This window comes from Sceloporus occidentalis, unplaced genomic scaffold (assembly GCF_023333645.1).
Source record: "Sceloporus occidentalis isolate IW3139 unplaced genomic scaffold, rSceOcc1.0.p SCAF_225, whole genome shotgun sequence".
Classification (NCBI taxonomy): domain Eukaryota; kingdom Metazoa; phylum Chordata; class Lepidosauria; order Squamata; family Phrynosomatidae; genus Sceloporus; species Sceloporus occidentalis.
The window spans coordinates 1,063,120-1,081,358 of record NW_028317205.1 but is presented as its reverse complement, the minus strand read 5'-3'; the positions used below and the strand labels follow the sequence as shown (position 1 = coordinate 1,081,358).

The following is an 18,239-nucleotide window of genomic DNA, read 5'->3' as shown; positions in this document are numbered from 1 at the left end:
ACAGCATTTTTGACAACCTTCTACTTATGTATCCTGGCTTGAAGCAGTCTGTGCTGCAGCTTCCGCCTTTTGTTCCTAGGGCAGAGCCAATGTGGACTGTATGAATCACTACATTCCTTATTCTGCCAACTAAACAATTAAACAACAATTAAAGGGACACTCCAGCCGGTTTATTGCACTTTTCAGCAGAATCCCCAATTAGCCCCTTCCCTACCAGCCAATTTGTGTGTAGGAGATATGATTAGCCATTGATTTCAATGGGAATGGCTTCCTGGCACTGATTGGCTGCTTCAATCAGCCAGTGAGTGTCAAGAATCATTGGACCATGGATAAACAAGACAGCTGCAGGAGCAGGGCTGCAGCTTCTACATGAAGTGCTTTTTTTTTCTTGGATTTATATGTAAACAGTGCTACCGGAATATGATGGTGTTGTATAAAAGACAATAAATAAAAATAGCAATAATGATAAATGCAGAGTACTTTAATATGCATTCTTCTTTAGTGAGAGTTTTATTACATTAGGCATCCAGTGCTTATCAATGTATTTGATATAAATGTCATGCATTTTTTATGACCAATCCAAGAAACTCTTGAACAGTAGATTATCGTGTGCAAAACAGGAAAATTCCTACTAAGCGCCTTTAAAGCTGTTGCTGATGATATGGTGTAGTGTAATAATTCACATTGTCGATCATAATTCATACTTGGCTAGTCTAGGAAAGTATTCACACAAGACAGATTTCCATAAGCTAATTTGACTTCGCAGACATGGGGCTGAAAGGAGAAAGAATGCACCGAACAGATGAATTTCCAAAAAAGAAATGTTATTTTTAGGTCGGCCTCTCTGTAGAAGACTTGCGTAGAGCTGCACGTTTGGAACCGATCTGTGTTTATCTCATTAGCAGATAATCAGACATTATGTACAACACGTGGGCTGAAAAGGATGTAAACGCTTTCGGTAAAGCCAGGTGACGCTTTGAGGGCCAGGCTGGAGAGCGCTGTAATGTATTGTACAGATCTGTGGCACTCAAAGGGGTCAAACCGGGGCAATGACGGGTGAGGTTGGAATATCTACTCATACAACCCCTGACTGCATGAAACATCACCTCGACAAGAAAGGTTCTTCTGTCATTGTCTTGTGTGTTGTATGGGGAATATAGCCCTGGGGAGACACTCCAAAAAACTTTTAGAAAACTTTTAGATCAATCATGGCTGCGTCTGTGCAGACATTCGATGGGATTCAAGGCAGAGACCAGACAGCTTGACTTGCCTCTTGATCGAAAAGTAAATTTGTATGAAAGTATAACTTGTGTATTTTGATTTGTTAAGTGTCATTTAGTTTATGGTGTTACTGTTCTTTTGAGGTCACATCCTTGTTCTTTCCATTCAAGAATGAAAAATGAAATAATTTTACGAGATGCATTTATATATATATATATATATATATATATTCCCATTTTCTTGTAATAACACCTTAGATTTGACATTGATAGATGGAATAGAGGAATTGCTCAAAGGGGAAGAATCTAATCAAACGAAATGTCATATATGGAATTTATTCAATATCTTATTGACATCTTTTTCATTGTTTCCCACCGGTCCTTGTGCAGTTTGATATTTTAAAAAAAACACTATTTTGTTTTTCTAATTAATATAGTTCACTTAAACACAGCATTAAATAATGTCTCATTATTTTGTAGACAAAATGTAGATAATTGGGATTGTTGGCAGCTATGATTTGCCTTGGGTCTTATGGAGTTTTCACCTGCCTGGTAAGGTAGCACATAAACATATTTATAAGTTATAATCATATAAGGCTACTGATTGAGGAAAGGTCCAGATATATCTCCACCTCTGTAATTTGCTGCGATGAAGCTGATTTTTATGACATATTAAAAATATCTTTCTAAATAATGTAATTACATATTGCGATTTTACTATATTACTCATTCATCACAGCGGCTCATAAAATGATTCTAATGAAATTTCTTGAATAATGAAGGGGGGAGAACAGATAGAATTGAGATAAACCAGAGTTAATATTTCCCACGTTTTGACCTTGTGAGCTGTTACCACAGTTTCTAATAAAAACAGAATTTATGTGATGATAGCGGACAATCTTTTTCATTTTTCAGCAACATTTCATTAACAACGAGGGGTGAAACAGCGACCCTTTAGCAGGAAAGGAACCTTATCTCCTCTCCGTTATATGTGATTGCCTAAATTTTCTTTTATATCCACCAATATTTTAACATTTTTTCAAAAATATTTAAACTATATATATATACAATATATATACACATTATTAACTGAGTTTTTATTATATATATATTTATATAAAATATATATATAACTTCATATAAAAACATAATACATTTTTATTTATGTATCTCTTTTTTACATTTTGATCTTTGCTCCTTTCCCTTTCTTTCTTTTCCCTTCTTTTCCTTTCTTCTGTTGGTCATTTTGAAATATCCTTGTGAGCAGAAGACAATCACTCGTCTCAGATTCCTTTCTGACTTAATCAAAGAACCGATTTCCTCTTGTAACGAGCAGCGAGCGCAGGAGGCCGAACAAACGAAAAGAAAGGAATGAAAAGGAGCAAGGTGGTGGTGGGGGGTTTGAAATTTTGTGAATTTAAAAAAAACATCTCCCAGCAAGGGAATAGGACAAATTGACCAAAATATAATGGCATCTGATTTCCTCCATATCTCTCACAATCAGAGACACACACAGTGGCTGACATACTTGCCTCACCGCTGAGATGTTCTATTGCTTCTCAGCCGAGGACTTGTCCGCCAGCCTGTGTTCAGAGATGTGATTGATCCTTCTCCTGGGGTGACAGTCTCATACCTACAGCCCTGTAGCCTCCACTTCCAAAAAAAAAATGATTTATGATTATTTTTTCTACCCTGCCATTAGGGACAAGGTACCGGGAGAATATAATTTAGTGCGCCATTTTTGCTTCCACCCTGAGAACTGGTGAATTATATTCCTCCAACACAAAAGAAGCAATGTCCTTCTTCTCTCCTATGCATCCCGAATAACTGCACCTGGGGTCAATAGAACATTTCTAAGAGAAGATTCTTTTGTGTCTATATATATATATTTTATGCTTCAGATGATTTTGTATAGTTACGATACACAACAGCTTGCCCCAACTCTATGCTAATATTCCATTCTGTATTGTTTGTGAAGATTGTGATGTAACAAAACTCTACTTCTGACAATAAAACAACTAATAATATGGAACCATCAGAGGTATTTAGAAAGACGGATGGATTGTTAGATAGACAGATAGATAGATAAAAAGATGATAGATGGTAGATCTATTTAATTAATTTGCATTATTACATGGATGACAGAGGTATTGGATTATTTGTTGCTCAATTTATTCTCCTCTCTTGCCGGGAACTGCTCACTTTTTGGCTGTGGTAGCATCATGGCGTTATGGTCATGGTCATGGTGTTATGGTCATGGTCATGGCGTTATGGTCATGGTCATGGCGTTATGGTCATGGTCATGGCGTTATGGTCACCTTTCAGCCAATGTGAATTTAGGCATTTGGAAGTGATCAGGGCCATAGAAATAGATTACCCCTTCTGTTAAATGTTGAGCACATGGATACTGTAACTACATCCTGACATTCAAGAAGGCATCCTTTATGACTCTGGTCTACAAGAGGGTTGGTGACTACTAGACTACTAACAACTGACTTAAATCAAGGATTGAGTATACTACGTGGAGATTAGACTGATAAAATAATTTGGGTAATTTAGCAACAATGTTTAAATGACCCACTTAGCTCACTGTATGAGAATTTTAGCTTTCACTCCGGCCCCTCCAGCAGCTCAGGGGTTTTAATTAATCCTGAAATACAGCCCATAGAATATTCATTCATAATGCATACGTTTCTATCCTGTTTAATTCGTTATAAATAGCTCTATGTTGTCTTCTGAGCGTTCCAGTTGAAGTGTGTTCTTACCCCGTCTCTAGCACCCTCTTCTCCGCGCACATCATCTGTTCGTAGTTCTCGCATATCCCAAGCAAACAAACGGCACACACATCACTGCAAGGGATAGTTTAAGTTAAAAATCCCTTAGAGATCAATTTCGCTGCTAGAATGTGAGATTTATCCGGCTGGAGCTTCCTCTGCCAGAATTTTTTTTCGCTAAGGAGGGAAATGCCCTGTTGGGAAGACGTTGATGAAGTCTCTTTGAAGTCTTGGGTTCACAGTTGCTGTGAATATGAGAACTAGGAGGGGATTGAATGTGAGAGCCGGGGCCCTGCAGCCTTGTATTCTAAATGCCCTTCCCTGTCATGCTGTGTGAGTTTATATGTTTTAAAAGAATGGGCAAGGGATAACAGGGCTTATCAAAAAAAAAAAAAGCCAGCAGAGTGGAGATTGTCTTCCAGAAACAGCTAAATACTTTATGTTGGCAGTAATGATCGTCACCTATGTCTCCAACAGATACACCACAGGGGTGCAATAGCTTCTATAAACCATCTTTTCTGACAATATATTACAAAAGAATGGGAACTCAATATACGATAACATAAGTTAATGTACAACAGTTACAACGTGGACCTTAAAGAATCGAACTTGGCATTTAATGTCCTCCTCATCAAGAGGTAGCAGAGAGTCGTAAAACAGCACCTAGACTTAAAGCCAATAAGGGGCATGAATTGAGAGGGCAGTAATGCAGAGTATACTAAAGCTTCCAGAGGGCATGGAATTAGGCCCCTTGAAATTAATTTGATCCCCATCCAGGATCATGGTGAAATGACCACTTTACTAAAGGGTTTATTCACTTATTTAGCCTAAATTTGGGAGACAATGTTTGAGATTCTCACGGAACTCCCTAAAACCCAGGCAAAATTTCCACGAAACCACCAAAAACTCCAGCGAGACCCACGGTTAAGTAGCTTCTCCTATGAGAAACCAAATTGGTCCTTCAGAACACTTAATGTATAGCCTGACATTAAATATTTGTTATAATCTCATACCTTGGTGTAAAGTCCCAAAACATGCTCAATGCAGGATACTCAGTCAATTACTTGTGAATTGTTTTCTCTGAAGACCACAACATCTAATGAGTCGCCTTCTTCCTAACTCCGAGAGATGGTGCTCTCATCACTTGAGGGTTAAATACATTATCGTCATCCGTTTCTATTGTGCCAAAGATGGAAAGATCTTGATCCTTATTCTCCGAATAGATTAGTATCTGCGTCAAAACCGCTTTTACATTTTCCTCCTAATTTCACAGCCTGATTGCAGCATTTTGCTTCTGACTTTGACAGATGTCATTGCTGGGAAAGAATAAAGAGCATAGGACGACTCTTCAAACAATATAATTATTCCCTACTCCTTTGTTGACAATTTCAGAAGTTCTCAGGGTCCTTTCATGAGCGCTATCAAACAGCCCGGCCCGTGTGCTCTCATGTAGATAGATAGGCAGACCGTCCGCTCATTTCCATGCCTCTCTTTTTCAAAGGCCGGGGTTTCTTCTGCGGCTTCAAAATAATAAATTGGAAATGGTTTATCTCTCTTTGGACAGGAATAGGATATGCACAAGCCACTGGCTTTTCTCTAGGCCAATGCCCATTATGGTGGATGTGTTGGGGGGGTGGAAGGCTGCCAGACTGTGTATTCCAGGCACATACGCGAGTGCATTGGCTTTGATAATAACACGAATGCATTAGTCACCTTGTTTCATGCACCCAGCTCTATGCTGCACAACCTGTGTGTCTTGACGTTTGAATGAGTGACCATGACGGCCCGTGTAGAATGTTGCTTGGTGACATTTAATGCTGTTGAATTAAGATATGCATGATTTAGGCCCTGCTGGCTAGAAGAAGGTTAATTAAACGTGTGTTATTACAGCACCCATTGTGTTCTGAGTGCTGTCTCCTCCCTGCTTCTTTCCCTAAGTGTTCATAAAACCTGATTTTTTTTGTGCTGGATCATATATTCCCTCTTTGTGTATATTGTTTTGGGTTGTGACATATAGAGGGAATCGGTTGATGTATAGCTGCTGTTAAAAATTCTGAAGGCTGTACGGCTGCTGTGTTCCTCTCCTGCTACAGTATCACCGAATAGTTCCTGTGAAAAAAATATACATTAAAGGCATCCGGTACTATGGTAATTTGTCATATTTGCACTGATCTCTTTCACCATCTGGTAAGGGTCCCATAAATCCACAGGGACCCTAAGCAGCTGCTTAATCTTCATACCTTTAAGAACCACCCATGAACGTCTTCGATGATGAAGTTTGTGCAGATAAAATATGATTTTGGATTACATCAAGAGGTGACACCAAGTTCTCACTTCATTTCCCTACGATTGATGTCCATCACTAATTAATATTAATAGGCAATTTGGGGTTTTCTATTCTAACCAAAATGTTTTCTCATAATCATCGAAATTCTGTTGACCCTTCGCAACCATGCCCTGGCTTTTGAGATTCAAGCATCTGCCATCACTTTCCACCTCTGTACCCAACTGACTCATGGCCTTCAGGTTCCATCAGTGATATCACCATTCCAGGAAGATCGTAAATGATTCAATACAGAGATTTGTAATCATATTTTAACTGATCACAAATGTCCTGTGCAATAATTCACCACATTGAAAGTGTTTAGAGAAACCATGTCCACCGTGAGCACTATTATATATTTATATAAAGCCTTGTTTCCTACATTTAGGGCTGCAGAACCCTGCGATACCTTCATACCCAGAAAACATTCAGAGCTCCTAGAAAGAAGGACATCTGGGAAGGAGAGAGGGACACAGGGATTTCATGGCATTGCCCTTGGCAACCATTAACACAAGGTCAATCTGGCCCTGTACGATCGTTATTAACTCATGGCTCACCTTTAAGCGAATAAGGCCCAGAACATTATAGTAGACAGTTTAACAACAACGGGTTTAACAACAATAATCCTTTACCTGATTTCCAACACTGAATTCTGTTCTACAGAGGACTAAGCACATTAATAAATGTTTATTTTTAATCTTTTCCAAAGCAGTTTCAGATGTTTCCGCACGTAGATTGCACCCCTGGTGCTGCACAGTGCGAGCTTCCCAGAATCCTTTGCCAATATTATTTGGGATTCATACATTAAAGCACTCTAGAATGACGTGCTCTGTGAATCGAGTACAGAGTATCGCTACCGAATCAAGTGAAACGTATTAATCTAATATCTGTCCCCGTGGGGCAAGATTGAGAAAACATAGGATTACATTGTTCAGCCGTATTGGTGCAATTTATTTTTCTTACGGCTTTAACTGTTGGAATAAAAACTGAATAATCTTCCGAACTCACGAACTAAACATGATGAAATTGTATCAAATGTATTCATTCAGAAAACACATTTCATTGTTAAAGATGCTGTTCCACTTACTCTGCCAAATTTAACACCAACTAAATGTAGCTTTAGAAACGTCATTCCCAGAAGAACTGAATGTCCAAGCCCTTCCTAGAAATACTTCATGTACATTTTTTGCTGATTCATAGTTTTTGCAGGGAACACTTAATTGTCATGTGACACAAAATCGGTCACTGATAGGCTGTAGTCTACAGGTTTCCATTCTAGAGAGGAACAAAATGAGATAAAACCTCTATTACTGTCTACGGCGCTGGGGTTTATGGTCAACTAGAAAAATATTTTCTCTATGGATCTTCTCATTTAAGTTGTATATAAAAGGCTTTTTTGGAGATCTGAAAACAGCCGCCAACTATGTCGAATTTCGGAACCTTTTTGGCAAGTCTAATCCATTCCTGGTTCCTCAACATGTATAGGTTATTCCATGGGTAACTAAGTTTAGACTCTGGGTGCTATAGGACTCCAACTCTCATCATTCTTAGTATGACAGATTTCTGGAGCTTCCACTCCAACCACTATTGGGACCTAACAGTCGATCAACCTTGAGTTATTACGGTGATTAAGTTGGCGTGGGCCTCCGAGGTAAACGTGTGTATTTGGATTCTGTGGACATTGCCCCGTCCGGGTTATTGAGGCCTTTCTCCATTTATCTTCTTAACGCAGGAAGGGAAATCGATGTCTATGAGGCTGCATCGAGCGAGACAGCCTCTGGTATTTAACACTGAAATAGACGTGAGATTTCCTGCAGTATGAGGACTACCAGAGACCAAGTGCCTGCCATAAATCCCTTTTCTGCACATTGTTTATGACAAATAGACTTTTTTTTTTTCGATATCTTTGTTATTTTTTTACCAACACACACAGCAACTCTTCATATTTTAAGATCTGTGTTCTTACAAGCAATTTTTATGTAATAGAATATGTTGTTTATTATTATTATTATTCATTTATTAAGCGCCAACATATTCGGTAGAGCTTCCGTAAGCCACTGGCACAAACATCTCAACTTTCTTCCTTTTTTTAAATACATTTAATTTTCTTATCCTCATTTTGTCGATACCTCAAAAGTTGCCAACATATCCAAGGACTATCTAGATGAGATGATCTTCATATTATTTCAAATATTCATCCATCAATAGACTACCACAAAGATTCCATCGTATTACCTCGTCGATGGTGGAAACCAATTAACGATCCGCGTAAAAACCATCTTTTGTCAGGCAGAAAACTATATTCTGAATTAAGTCACCTGTATTCAAGCCAGACATTTTATGATATGCTAGAGAAGCATCATTAAGGAGGCTTGGTTATCATTAAATCAGAGCAGAACATGAAGAAGTCAGCTCTATATTGTACTTGCCGTTCACCCTGAGGTTGGAGTAAACCTGCAGGTTGCCAGGCGGTTGTTGAATGCAGAATGATTTCCTTCTATTTGCATTTATTGAGGTTTCTATTTTTCTTCGATAGATGGGATCCACAGCGTGACAGCTCAGTGCGTCCTTCGAGTCCTCATTATCACCGAGGATATGTTGTCCAACAGCATCACCGTACGCTTGGAGAACATGTCTCAAGAACGTTTCTTGTCCCCGCTACTTACCAGTTTTTTGGAAGGAGTGTCTACCGTGCTGGCCACCCCAAAGGAAGATATCTTCATTTTTAATATCCAGAACGACACTGATGTGGCTGGCTCCATACTCAATGTTAGCTTCTCAGCGTTGCTTCCAAGCGGTGACCGTTCCCAGTTCTTCAGCTCCGAGGACCTGCAGGAACAGTTGTATATGAAGAGGATGACCCTGACGTCGGCCTCTATGTTGGAGGTTCTCCCCTTCGATGACAACGTCTGCCTCCGGGAACCCTGCGAAAACTACATGAAGTGCATCTCTGTACTTAAGTTTGACAGCTCGGCCCCTTTCATTGCCTCGGAGTCAATCCTTTTCCGGCCCATCCACCCCATCACTGGACTGCGCTGCCGGTGCCCACAGGGTTTCACTGGTGATTATTGCGAAACGGAGATCAACGTCTGCTATTCGAACCCCTGCAAAAACAGAGGACTGTGCGTCGGCAGAGAAGGCGGCTACACGTGCGTTTGCCAAGAAAGGTTCACAGGTTAGTACATCGCTTGTCTTCTTGTTATAGTTTGTGATACAATTGTATTGAATGCATAAGGAAAAAAAAGGGAATTGTATCTATCGCAGGAAAAAAAATTGAGCATATACATCATATGATGACCACAAACAGGAGCAAAAAAGTATCCGCATTTACAATGCCCACGTAGGGCCATTCAAACAGGCGGTGGAGCTATGGGTAGTTGGATGGTTTTTGCTATTTTACAAGAAACAACACATTCCCTCCGCAAATAGAGCAGTAATAAGATTTACAGAGACAGGACACCTCCAGCACCCCTGATTGAGATTGTCCATCTCAACCAAATGGCATGGGTATTCTCCCTATAAAGTCATTACAACCAATGTTGGTAGGTGATAGACGGTAGGTGATGTCGGATCAGATCTCACGATAGGCAAAAATCGTCAAAAAATCTCTATTTGAAGGTAAATATGAGGCGAAAACATCTGAAAGCCTTTTCCTCTCAAAATATTTTATTTCTCTTGATACTTTAAGCCGTTGCCCTTGCAAACAGTCAAGCATTTTGTTCAGTTGCACGGTATTGTGGGTCCATTGGCAGTATATAGGATTATGGTCCCATAAGTAATGTCATGTGTTTGGAATAGATAAAGGATTATTAAATTAAAACCTGGGCTTTGGAGAATTGAATTGTACGTAGAATGAGCATTATCTATGTAGAGCCCCTGATACATTTCACAAGCTTATTTTAAACAATCAAATGTCCTTTAGGGATATTAGTGAACATATAAAGTGGTTAAATGTTAATGGCTGAATCTGAAGGTTTATGCCCTAACACACATAAATATATATATATATTTACAGTACACATAGCAACAGTATATATACTTATAGATATATTGATATATATTTTAATATAATATTAGAGATTAATCTAATGTTGGCATACATTCGTAATAGCAACCTTCCCTGTTCATAGAGAGGTTTTCAGTTAGAGGGCAGTAAAGATATAGAATTCACTACCAAAGGAAAATCTGGTAACAGTGGAAAGGGGCTGCTGTAATTAAAATGTTTTTTAAAGGTTTTTTTTTTTTATTCTTTTCTTTTTTTACATTTGTCACATGTAACCTAGGACATGCTCAGGTGCATCTACAATTCCTTGGCAGGACCTTTTAGGCCGTGTATGGGGGGCTACAGTTTTGATTTTGGACACCCCTTCCATGTGTTTAAGCACATACTCTACTCGATAGATCGCCTATCCATTAAAAGGTTGTATTCCCCCCTATGGGGTATTTACCCTACGGCCCCTGCAGAATAATATAGGCTGTAGAAACCCAAATATTTTAGGTCTGAAGCAAGCGGTTTCCAGCAATGATTGTTATTCTATGAATAGGACAAATAATCGTTATTAAGCACCATTCCAAGAAGACAATTCTGTATTTGGAAAAAAAAAGCACAGTTCCGTGTTATATAGTAAATACAATCCAGCATTTAAATGCACCTTTGAATAAAGTCATTAATCACAACAGCAATCTCATAGGGACCAGGGTGATTAATTCTTTTAATATCAACAGTAAAAGAACATTCCGTTCCATTAGTCAACAACATCGTCCTCTATTATTTATATAATTCTAAACTACCCCTCTGCCATGTTTATATTAAATCACTAGAATGAAACACGTCAGGTTGATGGAAGAAACAGGCTAAACAGAGGACTGCCCCTGTAGATGTGGGACAGATGGCAGGTGTGGGAGGGGGACATACCTTGTTTTGCCACAGGTCACTACCATTTTTTCTTGATTTAAAGGGTTAAAAAAAAGGGGCAAAAAATAAGATGCAGCGTCCCTGGCTGGGTGCAGGGCTTCTTTGTTTAATTCTCCCCTCTGGCTTTACCGCCACAAGCCAAATTTAATAAAGGCAAGCGGAGCATCACAGAACATGAGTATATTAATCGAAATAATGGAAATAGACCAAAATATGGAATACAAGAGACGCGGGAGGATGGGAAGTATCCCAATCAGAGCTGCAGCAGAGTCTAAGTATCTGTAAAATAAACTAAGCCAGAAGCAATTAACCTCAAGCCTAAGCGGCATCCGCAGTCCGCTTATTATTTGTTACTGATTATGGTATTTGTACGCGCTCCGTTTTTGTGCGAAATATTTTACTAGAAATTTGACTAGAAATGGGATGAAACTTTCAGGTTTCTGTAAATCAAAGTGTTATATTATATACTTTTTGTTATGTCCTTTGTACCCATTGTACAGCGCTGCTGAATATGTTGCTCCTATATAAAACATTAAATAATATTATTAATATATTTTTCTCTAATCTGAAAATCCCTTATACCTGTATCCCCTATGGTCTCCTTATCTACAGGACAACAATACTGCGACGCCGGTACACCAGATCCATTATCCGTAATTATCCCATATCTGAAAACTTCCGGTCCCCAAGCATCTCGGATAAGGGATACTCAACCTGTTTAATCCAAAAACAGCTGGAGTGTAAGCTCCTTTGAGTAGGACCTTCGTTGTAATACCCATTGTACAGCGCTGCGGAATATGATTGCTCTTTATAAGTAAATAATAATCATAACATGCCAGTTTCTACCCTGCAGAAATGTTTTTGGAAAATGATGTTTCCGCAGACTTTCTGCTGTCAGTGACATCATGTGAGTCATGACGTCTAAATTGCATGCAACATTTCAGGAGTTGTATATCGCTTTAGAACACGATGGCGCTATATATATGTCAATGGATAATAAAATCATTGAAAGACTTCAGTGAGAGAATATTTAAAGTTTCAACAAAACTTCAGGTTTCTTGAAAAGTAGACAATTCATGGAGAATTTGAGAATACCGCCAGCCACGGGGAAAATTTCATCGACCCGGTGTGACCTTCCCGTAGCCGCCAGTGAAAGTTGTCCTTGCTTAAAAAAAAGATACAAAGTATCATAGCAAGGAGAGAAATATTCTTACAGCCGTTCACAGCCTCCTATTTCTACCCCTGTTAAGATAAAGATGTTTCCTGCAGTCAGTTAAAGAGAGAAAGTAAAATTCCAAATGGGACAGATGATCAATAAACAGATTATGCAAGGATTGGAGGATAAACGAGATCAAAGCCAGTCCAGCATTAAAGGTATTCATTAACTTTTATAGCCACTACGGCTCTTTGATGCACCCTTTAAATTCCAGAAGGGAAAAGCATCACATCGCCTGAACGCACCATGTATTATAGAGCGATCTGGCACACGAGTAGTTAAACCGGCTCAATCCTTGCGCAGAGGACAGGCGACCACTTGAGAATTTACATTTTTGTAACACTTAATTGGTATTTAATTTCCTAATCTGTTAATTATTAGTCCCAGGGAACACACTTATTGGGATAATCCCATGCTCTGAACTCACTTTGATGCGTTAAGACAACGGGTGATCTGCTGACTTTCAGTATAGCCTTAAAGCCACCACTTTAGCCCCTTATGCCCCTGGCAGGGCCATGGCTGCATCATAACGAATGCCCTTGTTGTGCCCTTGGGAGAGTCATGCAAGCCTTATCCTACCCCACCTGCAACCCGAGGGGTATAATCCGGTTAAATAGATTGCGCAGAATTTTGATGTTGGTTCAGAATTTGCTCTTTTGCTTTTGATCTCAATAAAAAAAAATCACAAACCCATTTTTTCTTAAAAATCTCCCCAACGTCTCACAAAAGCAGATCATTTAATAAGCTCCTACATCTGTATTTTACGTGTTCGGCCAAACAGGAAGCCATCTATTAAGCGCCGGCTCATCTGCTCGGGAAACATCTCCGGGATTGTCAAATATCTTCATCGTTCGCCATTTCTCTTCTCCTTTGCTATCTAGGCCACTTGTGGGTAATGCGCTGTACAAAATGTGCTTTCCCGTGTAAAGGGGGCCTATCACCGAGCGTTGAATACATTGTCCCAAATATTATCCCCATTTTGGAAAAAAATGAGTCTGATTCTATATGAAGCATTTATCTAGGTTTAGATCCATTCCAACTTTTGATCATTAACGTCTCCTGGGCTGCTGGCCATGGTGAAAGCCAGGTACTTAGAGGTTCTGTTCTATCCACAATGTAATACTTTAATAACTAAATGTAGAAATGGTGTAACATTCTTAAACATTCTACGCCAGTGCGGCTTGTTTTCTTATAAAAGGCAGCAGTGTCTTACTCCACGGGACCAAACCCCCCCAGGATTCCAGGATAACACTTAGCATATGGCTTGCTGATTCACTTTGTTGACTCTTGATCCCATTTAAATTAGATAAACCCTAGAAGCTCGCTGGGTCTCTGTCCTCAAGGATCGAGTCTGACACCAGCGCTGTACATCGTAGGGATTTAGGCACATGCGCAATGATTGAGGGTATCAGCTGGTCGATTTATTCATGCATACCAATGAAGCAAGTTCCGAAATATGAAAACCCACTGGCGGTTTATAAGATAATAATTAGAAATTCAACAGAAGAGGTGGTGCCAGTTCTAGATCCATCAGGAGTACCCCCAGGGTCAAAGGGCCAGATATATAAGGACCATACCAACCGCTGCGGGATCCTCCAAGCCCATAAGATACTTTGTATTTCAGTTTCAATTTCTTCCAACAAATTGGACGACGAGACCACCTTAGACAAGATTGGGCAACCCTGGCCATAAAAGGTTCAATTGTATCCGTACCTAGAAATGCTTGAAATTCAAATACCTTGAAATTCAATAAAACACCCATTGATGAAACTGAGCAAAAGCAGGAATATATCCTTAAATCCAGGATGAAAAGAACGCAATAGGATGAACATTATACGTCCCCGATTCAATAAGTGCACTCGCTTAAATACTTTTAAATCTAAATGCCCATTAGTTCTCGGTGCTGGAAAAGCAGATTATACAATTTTTATACCTAGAGGAAATAAGAAATTACTTTCAATGTATAGGACCCACTTAAGGGAGAACATTCGCTCTGTGGGGTTAGTTAAAGGCCAAGTGCCTATTTCCTGCTGAAATCAGTAATTGCCTTTGTACAGGAGCAATCGTATAATGCGAAGCCGGCTCGAGGCATCGGCTCTTTCTTCTGGATCTCTCCTCGGCTCATGTGACCGTCGCAAGCCGGTATTTCCTAATATAATGACCATGGTGATATTCAATGAGCTCTCACATTTCTTTTCAGAGGAAGGAATTGCTAGTGGAGACGGAGTAATGAGATTGCGAGCTGAATATTGTTCTTTTTTCTTTGCCTGGAGAACTGTGTGTACCATTGTCCTAAACCAGATGTAGCAGAGTTAAGACCCTTCCTTTTAGAACGACAAGCCAATTAAGTATTAGTACTTTTAATGAAATTATTACAAAGCACAAAAAATTTATTTTTATGTCAACCCGCAATCACCATATTTTTAATGTCTGTTACCGGCATCCCTGGGTAGCCATAATATCTTTTTTTCAGTTTACAAGTATGCAGCTGGTGACCTTCTAGCGATTCTTGGTCTTCAACTCACAAGACCCTCAGCTAGGGTGACCACATCGATGACGTATTTTCAGATCAAGCACGTACGCCCTCAATTAAAGCGCATGTGCCCAATATACTGCAAGGGGCAGCACTTTACATCCGCTGGTGAACAATATAACAATTATATATATATATATTTTTCATCTAATTGTTAATTACTGGCCAAGGGAGAGACAATGTCAGGAGGGTACATTTAAGATCATCATGACCACACAGTTTAGTTGTTGTCAAGATAGTTTTACAATTCTTGCCACTAGCCATACGTTCCATAATGTGCCCAAGAAATGGTGTCTTCTCGGTATCTGTGAACTGTTAAAGATGCCAGCACGGTATGAAGCAGAAGAGGAAATCGAATCACATTCCCTAAAGGTTTTGTCAAAGTCATTTCCACCTCGGGCATAAACAAGAGCAACTCTGGGTACTTTCCACCTCAAACCTACATAACACAATGTCACTCGTAAAGAAAGTTTTTATTCTCCTTAATTATCAGAGCAGTCATTTATTCGATGCATGAATTCTTCTCTGTATCTTCCTTCGTTTACGTATATATGATTTCCCTTATTAAAAAGAAAGATACTATGTATCCCTATTAGGGTTTGTTACTCTTCTGGTGGCCTAGTAGAGAGGATATCTTTGTCTCTGGTTACGCCAGCCTCTTTTTCTCACTTGTCCCCGCACAGTTTCATTCAATGATGGTACCAGAGACGTTACATAATCTGGAATAGAGTTTAACCTCCTTACTTACAGAGCCTTTGGTACATCAACCCAGTGTATCTGAGCTCTTATCTCCAAATACTCTCATAATACACATTTTCACTCTGCGCACAAATTCTCTCCTCAACCATTATCACTTTTTTTCCACTCCAAGACATCTCCTGTGCTGTATTTATGCTCTGTTTATGTCATGCTGTCTCCTACTTATTGTAACGTTGAACACTCAATGAAAGCCCACCTGTTCAGAGAATCTTACAATCTGTTCTCTAATTATGCCACAATTCCTCCTTTTAGATCTCCAGGTCACTGGCCTCTTGGAGAACTTCTCTACAATCAATGAATCCTCATCTAAGCAGCCCCTCACCTTCTGTCACTTCCCCCTCCTAATAGATTGTAAGCTCCCAAGACCAGGGCCTCAAACACTGTTGTATGATTGAAAACATCTTTGCGTTCTTCTCCTGTCTTCTTCTGCAGGTGACAATTGCGAAGTGGACAGTGGCTCTGGACAGTGCATTCCTGGCGCTTGCAGAAATGGCGGAACGTGCACGAATTTGGCAGAAGGGGGCTTCACGTGCCACTGCCCTCCTGGCGGGTTTGAGAAGCCCTATTGTGAGCTGTCAACCCGTTCGTTCCCTCCAAAATCCTTTGTCATGTTCAGAGGACTCCGGCAGAGATTTCACATGACCCTCTCTCTTTCGTAAGTGGACTCCGGTTTTTGAGCTACAAATAAAAACATTGTAATCGGCAGATAGCTGGCTAGGATGTCTATAATCTGTAACCTTTACAAATTTATGTGGACTCTATTACATGAAGTCCTGATTTACTGTGTTGGGGAAATAATACGAGTTCCTTATAACTGTGCGGTCTTCACGACCTCCGTTTAATGTACATGGTTGTTGCTTGAATGCACAAATACAACCTTCTTCTATATACAGTATATTAACAGAATAATCATAAAGCAGGTAAGGTGATGTTTGTCAATGGGTATTGGTGAATTGGTGGCCAAGAGGTCATTCTCCTTCTACCTCAAGTAGTAGGAATGGAGATGAGGTTGTCCATGTTATGGATTTGGTTCCAATCATCAGGGTTACTTGTCGGGGAATGGTGGAATGGGTGGATTATTAACAAACCTCAAATCCCTTCCCAATGCGTAGAAAACATAGGACACCCCCATAGACACGAGAACGAAGGTGGAACTTGTAACGTATTGAAATCATTGATATCAATTCGATCATTGTTTCTAGAATCTAAGAAATGTCATTGGATGTGTGGTGGAATCCAAGATGGCTGCCCCCGCTTATGCTTAGGATTTCATGTATATATATGTGTAAAACAAATCCACGGCACATACCATAGGAAGGTCTTTGTATACTTTGTTCTCTGGGCGTAATGTACCTTAAAATAACCCCAAACTATATGTAAAACCTATAGGTATTCATTAGACGTTTTATAATACGGCGTGATATTCTGTACTTCCATGTTGCTCCCTTTGTTTCAACTTCCATCTGGTTTTCAGAATGCCATGTATCTGTCTACGTTCAGCCTGCACTCACTGAAGTGTCCGTAAGCCATCAAACTAAGCTTGGGGTAATTAACTTAGCATCGATTTGGCTGTTATGATGTCATTTTGGGAAGTGTCTTTCACCAAGCAGATGCATCGTGCGCCTCGTCATTCTGTCAGGGGCATTATATCATCTATAAAAGTGAGTAATGACTTGGAAGTAGTCATTCTGCTAAGTGGATTTCAGCGACGCACTCTCTACTCCGCGCCTTCATTCTTTTCGATAAAATAGACATTTCTGTTAAATCTTTTGCTGGGAAGCAGAGTAGAAACCTATAAAAATGTGCAAAGCTGCTTAACCTATCAAGCGCCAAAAAATGGATTTTAAAGTCTGAGTAACATGTATTAATACAGTATATTATTGCGGAAATGTGATTTTTATAGTTTTTTTAAGCAGATGAGAAATACTGCTCAGTACTCATCTTCTGTCGTGTCCTTATTCATGGATTCAAATCAATATATATATATATATATATATATATATATATATATACCAAGTCGGTCTACAGAACCAGGTTTCGGCACATGAGTATAGGTAGCGGAGTAAGACTGGCTATCTGGCACCTGGGGCAAACCCCTTGTGGACCGCTGCCGATCTGCAACTCTAACAATCACATATTACATGGCCGTAAAAGCGTAATATCTAGCTGTCGGACCTGCTGATGTCACTGCCTTAAAATGCCAGGTGCTCTCATTATCTCCAGTCTGCCCCTGATAGGTAGTATAGCTACAATTGCCCCTGGTGGCTCTGTTTACTATTGACCCCATTCCGTTATCTTTTGGACCATCAAAAACTTTAAAATGAAATCAGTAAACAATAAACATAAATATATTCCTCCCATGTGCCCATCTTTGGGACCAAAATCCATATGCTCCTCTTTCCTCCCCTGATGCCCCCTCTCTCCTCCCCTGATGCCCCCTCTTTTCTAAGAGCTCGGAATGTTTGCTGGGTATGAGGGGATCGCAGGGTTCTACAGCCC

At 39.7% G+C, this 18,239-nt stretch overlaps 1 protein-coding gene across 1 annotated transcript in view; it reads left to right on the top strand.

Moving 5' to 3' along the window:
- LOC149276784 (cadherin EGF LAG seven-pass G-type receptor 3-like) overlaps nucleotides 1-18,239 on the top strand; it is an 89,085-nt gene that overhangs the window by 4,715 nt on the left and 66,131 nt on the right. The window contains exons 2-3 of the mRNA XM_089503316.1: nucleotides 8,854-9,492; nucleotides 16,173-16,395. Coding sequence (XP_089359442.1) covers nucleotides 8,854-9,492; nucleotides 16,173-16,395 — 862 coding nt within the window. The remainder of the gene's footprint in view (nucleotides 1-8,853; nucleotides 9,493-16,172; nucleotides 16,396-18,239) is intronic.